Genomic DNA, 12552 nt, shown 5'->3' with positions numbered 1-12552 from the left:
TGGTCAGATGAAACCAAACTAGAACGTTTTGGTAAAAACTCAACTCGTCCTGTTTGGAGGAGAAAGAATGCTGAGTTGCATCTAAAGAACACCATACCTACTGTGAAGCATGGAGGTGGAAACATCATGCTTTGGGGCTGTTTTTCTGCAAGGGGACCAGTACGACTGATCCGTGTAAAGGAAAGAATGAATGGGGCCATGTATCCTGAGATTTTGAGTGAAAACCTCCTTCCATCAGCAAGGGCGTTGAAGATGAAACGTGGCTGGGTCTTTCAGCATGACAATGATCCCAAACACACCGCCCGGGCAACGAAGCACTGGCTTCGTAAGAAGCATTTCAAGGTCCTGGAGTGGCCGAGCCAGTCTCCAGATCTCAACCCCATAGAAAATCTGTGGAGGGAGTTGAAAGTCCGTGTTGCCCAGCGACAGCCCCAAAACATCACTGCTGCAGAGGAGATCTGCATGGAGGAATGGGCCAAAATACCAGCAACAGTGTGTGAAAAGCTTGTGAAAACTTACAGAAAACGTTTGACCTCCGTCATTGCCAACAAAGGGTATATAACAAAGTATTGAGATGAACTTTTGTTATTGACCAAATACTTATTGTCCACCATAATTTGCAAATATAATCTTTAAAAATCAGACAATGTGATTTTCAGCAATTTTTTTCTCATTTTGTCTCTCATAGTTGAAGTGTACCTATGATGAAAATTACAGGCGTCTCTCATCTTTTTAAGTGGGAGAACTTGCACAATTGGTGGCTGACTAAATACTTTTTTGCCCCACTGTAAGTGACGTCAATGCGGAAGTTCCATAAAGTGCAATACCAGTGAGGGCCACTAGGGGCTGGCTGTAAAAACCTGTTGTTTTTTTTAGACTTCCAATCAAAAAGCTTCAACTTCTCTCAAGTAATACAAAGTCGATAAATGTTTTCCACAAGTCATCATGATGTCATTACCTTAATTTACTCCTTCTGATCAGTGTTGCGGTGGCTCTTCTGAAAATAATTCCTTCATTGATTGGATAAAGGCTTTCTTTTGAGGGGCGTGTCTGGTTTGATTTGGTTGTCTGTCACAGGATGATCCACCTCTCACTGCTCCCGAGTGCAGATTTATGAGCAACAATCTGCTGAATTTATGGATGTATTCAAGCTAAAAAGCACAAACTTTATGATTTAACCACAAGAAAGCTTTGAACAGTTTGACCTGTTGTCTAATGGCTGATGGAAATTGTCTAAAATTCTCTGTATTATTTAAATTCTCTCCTAGAAAATATGTCCCTTCCTCTAATACTTTGATTTATAAAGACACTGAATCTTAAAGAAAACGCTGAGTGGATGGATGTTCTGTGTTTGCAAGCAGTGCAGCTCTTGTGCAATAGTTTCCTGTGAGTTCATGTGCGCTGCTTATCTGGGTGGGTAACATTTACCTCCAGATTATGCACCTCTGACCTTCAGCTTGCAAGAAGTCTCACTCCGGCTGAGTCGGCACATAACTTCTGCTGTTAGCCTCCCTGTATGGATCACACGACCCTACTCTCCACTAGAGGGTGCCGTTGGATATTGTGTGTTTTAACTTCTGCAGAGTAGATGTGAGATTTGTTTTATCAGTGGAAAACATACAAAAATCAGCACGTATTGTCTTTCTTCAGCTTCTGAACTGAGGATTTTCTGCTTTTCTCATTTTTATGTCATTACAAAGTGAATTTCTTTTAGTTTTGGACTGTGGGTTGGTAAAAAACAAAACAATCAGCCGACTATGTAGCTCTAACATGAAGTTACAGGGCAGTTTCTCTGTTCTTAAACATCTGGATTGTTTGTAAAGATTCATTAAAGGCACCTACTTTTTTAATTTGTGGTTAATTTGAATTGTTTGGTCTCTAAAACATCAAAAACCAGTAAAAACAAATGCTCCTTTTTTTTCCCCCCGAGCTCAAGATAACAACTGTAGAATGCTTTTATTCATCCAAAAAAAATACATCTAAATACAAGTTTATTTGACAAAACACTTGTGTCCTCCAGGTGGAGCCAGACTCCCGTCTTTTGGAGACGGACACTACAACGGTGTGGGGAGGGAGTCCCGAGCACAGACGCTGCAGAGAGGTGAGTTACCAGCAGAGGGCGCCACCCTCCTTCATAAAGAGCTACAGCAGCCCTCTGCTGCACAGTTAAACTGCTGTCCATAGTGACACAAGTTTAAATCTTTGATGATGTAACTTCATGATGTTTGATCGTCTTGTTCGTTTAAAATTTCCGTTGTCAGGAAATGTTTCTGGTTCTCAGGGGCTGGAGATTTTACAGAGCCAAGACTACTGTTCATAGACATGTTATTTACCTTTTTTTTTTTTATAGAGTTATAATCGTTAAGATGGCAGATGAGGTGAATTTAGAGATCACTTGAGGTTTATAGCAGCAATACATTTAATTTAATCTGTGCTTGCTTCAGGTTGTGTGCAAAGTTTTCCTCTGAAAGCAGCTGCGTTGCAACACGTTTGGAGTTTTTTTTTTTTTACCTCGGTTGAATAATTAAAGTCTTAAAGATTTACTTTGAATCGTTTTCTCCTGTTTGTTCAAATCCCTCCTCTCATAACCCAGTTGAGCAGCTTTTCTTGTTTACTGCTTTGGATGCATTTTGAAAATACAACCGTAAAGTGTTTATGTGTCAAAGACAACAGTTGTTGGCAAAGTCTAATGCAAGGTCATTCGACCCAAAACTCATTTGTTAAAAAATGTTGTTTAACGTAAATTAAGCTCATTAAAATGTGAGGAAACGGCATGTATATCAGAAACCTGCGAAAAGGCTTCATTTATATTCTGCAATGTCAGTTTGGTGGATTTTTCACTTGTGATCAAGTTCTGTTGCATTTAGTGACGAGTTTTAGATTTAAATTAGGAAAAATGGAGGTCAGATACTCCATCTTAACATCTTAAGTATAATATTGCAGCCTTTAGATCATATTGCTGCAAGTTACTTTACTACATCTGAATGCTGTTTCCCTCAACTTAGGAAAAAACACATTGGGATGAGACTGATTATTGTCCTTCCTGTTCTTGGCTGTATTTAAACAGCACAAACTTCCTATAATCTCATTTCTTTCTGTTGATGGAGACATGATGGATGAAACGGTGATTTTTGGTTTTACTGCCGTGCTGTTACATCAGGTGTTTAGGAAAGATATTAATGATGTTTAAATGAAGATAAAATGTGTCAGTGGGTTTGCAGATATGCTGATTAGAGCTGCAAAAACTTAGCATCAGCAGAGACGCATCATCACCTGCAAACTTGTCTACTTGCTATCAGTCATTAGGAGTCGTGTTTGTGTCTCTCTGATGAATGCAAGTCCAACATTTACTCTCTTTTCTTTGCCCTGTTTTTGGTCTCCACCCCCTCGTGATGATAATATCTGGTCACTAAGTTCACCAGCTGGTTTTCTCACTCTTAACTGTTCGGTGGTGTTTTTCTGTTTGAGAGCTGTGAGAGTGACTTAAAAACAGCCGAGTTGTATCCAGGCAGCTGAACGGTGACCCGAAACTCACCTCGAGGCGAGCGGAGCTGCATATTCATCACTGTGAGCGACACCTTTTGTCTTTAAATACGGCGTGCGTCGTATCAGCTTTCAGAAAGAAGAAGTGTTCATGGCACATTGAAAGCAGCTGTCATCACAGGCAGAGCCGATAATCGTTCAAATGAGGGCAGTGACGTTCCCCTTAGACTCCTTCCTGTCCCTGAACGTCCTCCTGAGGTGCTGTTCCCTGCTCTTTTTGATTTGTCTCTGTCTTCCATAAACCTGTGTCACCTGATATCACCCGGTCAGGCTTTAAATTGAAAAGCTCGGCCCCCTGAAGGGACCTCGAAGGGCCTCCCAGGGAGTCCCCGGGCGTCTTTGCTCGACACAAGACTTTTATCTCCGGCTTTAAAGCGCATCAGCGACGCGCCGACACAGACAAAAACCTGCTCGGCTCGGAGCTGGCTGGCAGCCGGGGCGGAGAGCCCAGAGCTCGTCTCCGAGCAGCTGGTTGCTGCGGCGACGGCCGTCTGCTCGGCTCATGATGTTTCGTGTGACCGTGCTGCGGAGTCACAGAGCTGTCAGACTGCTGCAGACGCTGAGTAACGGCTGTGGCTGTGTGTGTGTGTGTGTGTGTGTGTGTGTGTGTGTGTGTGTGTGTGTGTGTGTGTGTGTGTGTGGGATGGATGGATGCATGCATGCAGCAGGGATTAGTTTAGTCACAGAGTGTGTGTGAGAGGAGATAGGAGGAAGAGGATCGGGGAACACTGCTGTTAAATGTGTGTGTGTGTGTGTGTGTGTGTGTGTGTGTGTGTGTGTGTGTGTGTGTGTGTGTGTGTGTGTGTGTGTGTGTAAATAGGAGTTATACCTCTGTCACACGTAGCTTTGAGGGATGGTTTGAACTTCTGGAAAAGGACAAGTGTGCAGCTTGTTTGTGCTTGTCAACAAGGAAGAAACTGTCTTGCACTGTTGAAGCATCTTCCTCTGTTGGAGAGGAGGAGGAGGAGGAGGATGATGCTGCTGCTGCTTGCTCTCTGCTGCAAAGTGAAGAATCCAACTAATTTTCACTCACAGCAATTTAGACTTTAATTTACTTAACGTACAGTGAGCATGTCGACGACCACATACGTGTAAAAGGGACACGTTTTGACCCTTTCTGGTGGAAGCAGGTTTAAAGTGACATCATTAGTCCGCTGCAGTTTCATTTCTAGTGTACAGACACATGACTGGTATCTGAATCTTCTGAAATATCAAGATGTGGAATTATTTCTGTGATAGTAATCGAACCGTGACTACGAGGTGTGTCCTATGGTTTGTTGTTGGTTGTGTGTGTAACCTCGCCATGCAGTGTGTGCGCGCGTGTGTGTGTGTGTGTGTGTGTGTGTGTGTGTGTGTGTGTGTGTGTGTGTGTGTGTGTGTCAGCAGATTTATGGTCGTCTGTGAATCTGCAGGCGTCTCTAAGACAATCAGCTCTTCTTTTCTTCTCCTTGTCCTTCTTCTTTCCTTCCTTCCTTCCTTTTCTGCTTCCTTCTTCTTCCTTTTTTCCTCCTTGTTCCTCCTCCTCCTCTTCTTCTTCTTCCTGCTCTTCTTCCTCTCTCTGTCCTCCACAAATGTCCTCCAGCGGCCGTCTGCGGCTCCTCCGTCTCCCCACCGACTAATTCATGTCTGGGAACACGAACCTGCCTCCTCCTCCTCCTCCTGCTGTATTTGTGTTGTAATAATGCATCAGCGGTCCCGTGTGTGTTGCTCCTCGGTGTGTTGCTCCTTGGTGTGCTGCGGTGCCGGCGTGATGATGACTGCAGTTTAAAATGTATTTTTAAAAGCTGCTTCAGGCAGGATTTCCGTGTGAAAACAGACTTTATCTGAACAATCTGAATCACAAAGAGGAGACGACGCAGAGCTCGGAGCTGCGTTATTCTAATATTAGCAATGAAACTACTTTTCACGCTGCGGCTCCGAGGAGCGTTTTGGCCTCTTTTAGCTCGTTGTTTTGGTTTGGCAGCACAATCACTGCAGCATGCAGCCGTTTTCCACCTGCCACGCTCTGATAAACCTGCTGAAGTCGCCTGCATTTCCTCCTCGGCGACTGACATTTCACCGTGTTTGTACCCGTTTTCAAATCCAGGTGTATTTATAGCTCCCCGGATCGTCTGTGTAAAATGTCGCTCTCCTTCACGGTGCCCCAGTTGTTTTGTTCGTATAAATGTTATTTATTCAGTAAGAGGCTCTGATTTAAGGATTTAGTCGGCGTTCGGAGGTTTGAGCCGAGGAGGGGTCACGTAAAGGACACAATATAACGTTATTTTTAAAAACTGTGAAGAGGAGCTCTAATTACAGCTGCAGCTTCAGTCGCTGTCCTACTTATTATCTGTGACACAACTTGCTAGGAATTAGGATGGCAATTACCCTTTTTATGGGCGCCGTAGCTGGTTGGGCTCAGTGTGCGGATACAAAACCTCCTTTCGTGGCTCACGTTGTTACTTTTTCTGAGTTTCTTTTTGAAAGTTTTGTCTTGGATCTCCTGCCTGCAGGCTTTTGGTGGGTTTGTGTGTGGTGGGTTGAAAGTGGCAAGTTTTTCGTTGACGCTTTAATTTGACGGGGGTTTTTTTAGGCTGATAATTTGACCACAAAACAAGTCGTTGTTAAAGAGCTGAAAAATCCTGATTATTTATGGTGCCTCTGGATGACTTTTTGCGGGATCTACCATCAAAAGAAGGAAAAAGAAGATTCACTTTAGTTTTATTATTTACGGCCCATGTCTTACAGGGTTCAAGCCTGTGTGCTATAAGTTATATTTGTATAATAAATCGATTCATTTACAATTTAATGCACCCAAATATCTGATTTTAAAGGTTACAGTGAGATGGTAGCTGCTGTTAGTTGCTGAGATTGCTGCCTTTATGAAAGGTTTAGTAGTTTTTGGTCATTTTTATGGATATATTTAGCTGCTGTCTTATTTGGTTATGTGAAAAATCAAACTTGAACAACCGTACAACTACAAAATAGCTAGTAGGAAATAAGTAAATACAAAATCTAAGGTTAGCTGCAGTTATTTCAGTAGCCACATCATGCATGTTCATTAAAATTGACATCGTGTCTGCCTAACTTTCACGGCTAACCCTGCTAGCATGCTAACAAATACAGACACTGTTTCACTTCCACTTTCTATGACTTTGGGTGTGTAGTTCGCCGCCATTTCTGTCTGGACTCCAACCAAAGCTGTTGCAGTTACGTCGTTGGCGTCTTAATCCACTGGCACACGAGGACATCAAATTATTACATATGCACCGAAGAGAGGATTATTTAAATAATGATAGTAGGAGAAGACATGAAACGCAGGATTATTTATTCTGCTGGATTTACTGCCGGCACAGCAATCAATTCTGTGCAGGAAATTCTCTAAGTCAGTGTTTTACGTCAGCGTTGTAGTAAAACCGCAGCAGGATCAACTCAAGTCTCCGCCTCCGCCACTAGATCATCGTTTATTTATATTAATGATCGGTAATATGTGAAGTCGAGCAAAACAAAAACACGCACGCCGTCTGAGTCGGAGCTGCTGAGGTCACAGCTGGTGACGAGAGACTGAGAGAACACGGATCCAGACGTGTGTGTGTGTGTGTGTGTGTGTGTGTGTGTGTGTGTGTGTGTGTGTGTGTGTGTGTGTGTGTGTGTGTGTGTGTGTGTGTGTGGGGGGGGAGAGGGTGTGTCTCTGACATGCTGAAGTTCAGATCCGAACAGTGTGATGAGACACGATGAGCTCAGAGTCTCTCACATTCCCAGACATCACACTCAGTTCAGTGGGTCACACACATCTGGTTGTGTGTGTGTGTGTGTGTGTGTGTGTGTGTGTGTGTGTGTGTGTGTGTGTGTGTGTGTGTGTGTGTGTGTGTGTGTGAGGATGAACATGTTACACACACACACACACACACACACACACACACACACACACACACACACACACACACACACACACACACACACACACACACACACACACACCTCTCTCTCTCTGCACTGTAATTATAAACTCCTTTGTCCCACCTGTTGTTCCACCTGAACAGGTTGGTGCTGCTTTGGACACGTGTTGTTTCTCTGTGATTGATTGTGTGTGTGTGTGTGTGTGTGTGTGTGTGTGTGTGTGTGTGTGTGTGTGTGCGCGCACCATAAATCCTACCGTGCTCGTCTGCAGGTGTGCTGTGCGTCCTGACATGCTTGCGGAGGTGTGTCTGCATGCAGTAAAGCTCGTGTAATTACAACGACAACAGCACCCGCGCAGAGCTGTTTTTTCCACCGTTGTGCGCGACGCCCTCATGACATACGAGTGTTTGTCTTGCTCACATGTACGTTGGAGTAGTTACGGGATGCTTGAATCACTCCACCTGTTTATAATGTTTATATAATGGCCGACTACAAGCAGCAAAAAGGGCCGTGCTTGTTGTATAAATGCACCGAAGCAGATGATGAAACAAGGTTTTTATCATGTAAATTAAGATAAATACTTGTGCTTGTTATATATAACTGCATTTTATTCCGTTTTATCGATTCAAACTATCCGTCTTGTATAACCATCTAACCCCTATTTGATGTTTTTGGCTGATTTGAATTCATCTTTGAGGTTAATGTTTCCTAATCTGACAGTTCAATGTTGATCTACGAGCTGAACTGTGGTTCAACCTCACCTCGGTCAGCTTGTCTTTTTGCTGTGATTACCGCGATTGTTTACATTTTTTCTTTGCTCTGTAATTGACTCGAAGCCGTTGTAAATGATGGTCACGCTCAACGATTTCTCGTGTATAAATAAAAGTCGAATGAATATTATTAGCATTCATGGTTGCCGGCTAACAGTCCTGCCGTGTAGCGGGAGGGGAAAAAAATGCACCCTCGACATGCAACAAGAGGATGAACTCTCCCCTGTAATGTACTGTTCACTGGTTTTTCCTCTTTTTCTCCTGCTGATGATAGAAGCAGGCAGGATGCTGAATACTGGAACCGCCTTTTAAGGCGTTGGATCTCAGTGTCTCTGTTGACTGACGGTCTTTTGTCTCCGTGTCCTCAGCGAGGCTGCACATCAACACCGTGGGCCACCAGCTGCAGATGAACCAGCACTGCCTGGACACGGCCTTCAACTTCTACAAGATGGCGCTCACCAAACACCTGACGCGCGGCCGCAAGGCAACCCACGTGGTCGCCGCCTGCCTCTACATGGTGTGCCGCACCGAGGGGACCCCACGTATCCTTACTGCTCATTTAAAAAGGGAGGCGCCGATGTTTTCTGCGACGGTAAATGCGTTTGTCGTGTTTTTAGACCTCCGAAACACAGAATGTGGGAAAAGCTGCGTGCTCAACCAGCCAATTAAGATGAAGAACTTAAATTGAACTGCATCCTCAAGATAATGGATGCATTACAGTTCCCCGAGTTCACAAAGTGCAAGAGCACTTAGCAAAATGCCATTTGAGGCGGCTGATTTATGTGTTTCCTTTCCGTCAGAGTTGAAAACCAACATTTTAAATGATTAATGTAAAATCTTTTTTTGTTTTGTTGAAAGCTGCAGGGACCGCAAGCTTTTTGTGCGACTCCTCGTTTCCCCGAATCTCTACACAAAATAAACCACAATTATCCATTAACGCTTCTGAGGGTAGACTGGGAAAGCAGTGTGTGTGTGTGTGTGGGGGGGGGGGGTGTTGGTGTTTCCCTTTTTAAATGAATGCAACAAAGTAGGAGAAAAAGTGTCACCTGAGTGGAAACCCGATCAAAGAGCAGCCTCCATAATTGAACAGAGCTGCGTCTCCTGCATAAAGAAATCTCTCTCTGTTGACTCTAACAGCCGAGCAGGAGTTCAGTGTTAGCCGAGACAAAAGTTCCAAGTTAAATTTGCAAACTGGCGTCTCGGAGCTGATGGCCCATCAAAGTCAGCAGGTGATCTCTGATGTGAACCTGCCTTTGTCCTAATGTTTAATAATCTTGCTCCCGGCGGCATATTGAAGTCATGAGGGATGTGTCATCATCGAGATAATGGGACTTCGAGGTTCATCCTTTTTACATAAGCAGGGCGGCTCTTTTTTGTTGTTGTTGTTTTTTGTGCGCTCGGTGTGCCGTTGTCGGTTTACTCCTGACTCACTTCACCTCCAAAGGGTGATTGTGTTATGTAACTGCAGCACAGCACGGACCGGGGGGGTTTACCTAATGGAAAAGAGGCGAGCAGGGTGTAATGCCTTCCTGCTGCATTGTTTACTGGGCTTTTGTGTGTGTGTGTGTGTGTGTGTGTGCGCGAGCCAGCGCAGGGCCCTGTCTGTTTGTGCGTGTTCGGAGGAGTGAAGCCGAGGTAAAAATAGCCGCGCTCACTTCCTTTTTGCACAGCTGGGTGACTCGGTAATGTTGTCGCAGGGGAGGGATCAGGACAAAAGACGGGCGGAGAAGGAGAGCCGAGCGAGAAAAGGAAACATCCGTCTAACCTGGAGTTTAATTTGACGACGACCGAGCGCACAGCAGATGATCAGACTGTCTGGATCGTAACATCCGTTTTTCAGTGAGGTGCAGCGCTGATGCCGGCTGATAAGGCCTGACTCGCGTCTGGCGCTGCACTTCATTTCGAAAGCCGCCGGACGAGTTGAGGTCAGGGCAACCTGGGAAAAACAATTTCTTTATGGACCTCCTGGCTTTTTGTTGCTCTTGTTCGTGCTGGCTGTTAAACAAACAGCTTCCAATGCACTTTCCAAGTGAATGACGGAAACAAAAGGCTTCAGACATCCAAATTAGTCTGAATTAATATCCGTCGAAGCCTTTATAGTATACGATTTCCTCTTATTGTTGCTGTTCGTTCATTGTAGTTCAGCTGAGAAACACAATTTCAAACTAATAAAAACACAAAAGCAGAAGATGTCGAGAATCATATTAGCTGTGACTTTTGTCGCCCATCACTCAGGTTGAAATCTTCTCATGGCCAGTATGAGCAGCAGGAATAATACTTATTTTTATAGGCATCTGATTGACTTTGTGAATGTATCCTTTAATATTACCCTTGAAACCATCAAATATCAGCAGCCTCCATCCTTCCTGTAGCACCGAATAAGGTGTGAGCAGGTTTTAGTTTCCTCCCCCTCTCGGTGGACCCAGATGTGTTGAAGGACCTGCTGTCGTTTATTTTCCCGATTAAGGGAATCGTCTGTAATGTCCAGACGGCGTGTGCCGGGATTATCTTTTTCCATTTCATCCGCGCTGCTGCTAATTACATTGTGGGGCCTTTTTCAGAGGAGCCTCGCTAATACTCCCTGGCAGCCTGGAGACAGGTGCACCTGTCGCCACGGAGACACCGTCGCCACGGCGACCAACGGGTTGACCCGGGCAGCGCGGGGATGGGATGTCCGAAGGCTGATTAAGGCAGGTGTGTGTGTGTGTGTGTGTGTGTGTGTGTGGGTGGGTGGGTGGGTGATTTTGGTTTTGCGAGGTCCGTCAGTCGCTGGAGAAAAGGTGACAGTTCAGAGTCCCACCAGGTTACCTTTATTTAGTTTATTCCATCAGCCACGTTACGCCGGGAAATCATGAATTCTGCAGGTGTTAAAAGGTCACTGAACTCAGACCTTTGACCATATGAAAATGTCTTAAAATAATTGCTTAAAAATGTATTTTGTTTATTTTCATGACAAATTATTGTGAATCAGATTCTTTTGTTTTCATTGCCTTGACTTGTTTCTCTCAGACATGCTGCTCGACCTCAGCGACGTTCTGCAGGTACGTTTCTAAAACTTAAACTGTTGATTATATCTGTTGATTATCTTCTTCTTGGTTAATCAGTGAATTCTTTGAACTATAAACCGCCAGCAAACGGTGAAAAATATCCGTTGTAGAACAATAATTTAACTGAAGTCCGACACTTTTGAAGCCGGAACCATAAAATGTTGCTTTAAAATGGTGAATCGGTTACTGAAGAGATGAACCAACTAATTTCCAAAACTCTCAATTTCAACTTTCTAATCAGTGATTGACCATTTTTATTGATCAAATGAAGAAATTTGCGATAAATTAGATGATAAAAAAAGCTTTTTTATTGGAAAACTTTTAAAGAGAACTCTTTCATTTCTTCCTTCGAGGATGCCCATCCCTGTTAAAGCAGCCACTTTACCTCTCCCCACAACTTCCCATAATGCATCTCTGCCTAACCGCTCCTGCATTCAGACGTTCACCCGTGTAATTAAACCTGAGTCGTGTGTGTGTGTGTGTGTGTGTGTGTGTGTGTGTGTGTGTGTGTGTGTGTGTGTGTGTGTGTGTGTGTGTGTGTGTGTGTGTGTGTGTGTAAATTTAGAAACCCCTCCATTTGTCTGCATGTTTAATGGCAGCCGATTCTCGGTGAGTCGGGTGTGGTGGTGTGGTGGTGGTGGGACATTTCTCGGAGTCCCAGCTGGTCCCAGCCTTTTATTTTTATGCACCCAGCTGTCCCGGAGGAGCCGGCCGACCCCCCCCCGCCGACCCTGCACACACACACACACACACACACACACCCTGGCATTTGGAGGCTGGGAGTGGATTTGAAGTGGATTTTGGGTGGGTGGGGTTATTAATGCTGAGCGGCGAGGCTGCTGCTGTGGGGTGGTTTGAGTCCACCAATCACTTCTTTTTTTTTTTTTTTTTTTTTTTATGGATTCCCACCCCAGACCACTTGGTCCTTCCTGCATTGTTTGGATGAATGGTCAGCTCTGTCAGCCTCAGCCTGTTTTCACAAAGCTGCCCAGGCTGAAGTATTGATGAGGGCTGGATCAATACTCACTTTAAATATCAGCTGCGTAGGTTATCTGTCTCTGATGTGAAGTTTAGCATGTTGTTCATTTATTCAGTGGTTGATATGTTGTTATTTTTCCCACATGAAATGCAAATGTTTAACACGCATGCATAGTTTTGAACAACAGGTGTGTTGGATAGAGACCTATGAAAAAAAAACGCCCGCACATTATTGAAACACTTTAGCTGCATCACAATTTAAAGACTTTCAATGCGTCACTAAACCAGAAAGGAAATGAACATGGGGAGGGGAGCAGGAGGATGTTTAATGGTTG

The 12552-nt window shown here is 44.3% G+C and overlaps 1 protein-coding gene across 4 annotated transcripts in view; it reads left to right on the top strand.

The window, feature by feature from the left end:
• The window catches only part of LOC138634456 (transcription factor IIIB 90 kDa subunit-like), a 90838-nt gene that overhangs the window by 2781 nt on the left and 75505 nt on the right, over positions 1 to 12552 (top strand). For 2 of the 4 annotated variants that reach the window (XM_069721391.1, XM_069721390.1), the window contains exons 3-5: positions 2021 to 2101; positions 8561 to 8734; positions 11202 to 11233. In XM_069721391.1, the coding sequence (XP_069577492.1) occupies positions 2021 to 2101; positions 8561 to 8734; positions 11202 to 11233 (287 nt within the window). Of the gene's footprint in view, positions 1 to 2020; positions 2102 to 8560; positions 8735 to 10152; positions 10887 to 11201; positions 11234 to 12552 lie in introns of those variants that run through there. The other 2 variants (XM_069721393.1, XM_069721392.1) reach the window with 1 other exon arrangement.

Source organism: Brachyistius frenatus, unplaced genomic scaffold (assembly GCF_029030835.1).
Source record: "Brachyistius frenatus isolate BFR_SWC_R1_liver_20210118 unplaced genomic scaffold, ASM2903083v1 Contig_263, whole genome shotgun sequence".
NCBI lineage: Eukaryota > Metazoa > Chordata > Actinopteri > Embiotocidae > Brachyistius > Brachyistius frenatus.
The sequence above is the reverse complement of the archived record's forward strand: the minus strand, read 5'-3'. Positions and strand labels throughout refer to the sequence as shown.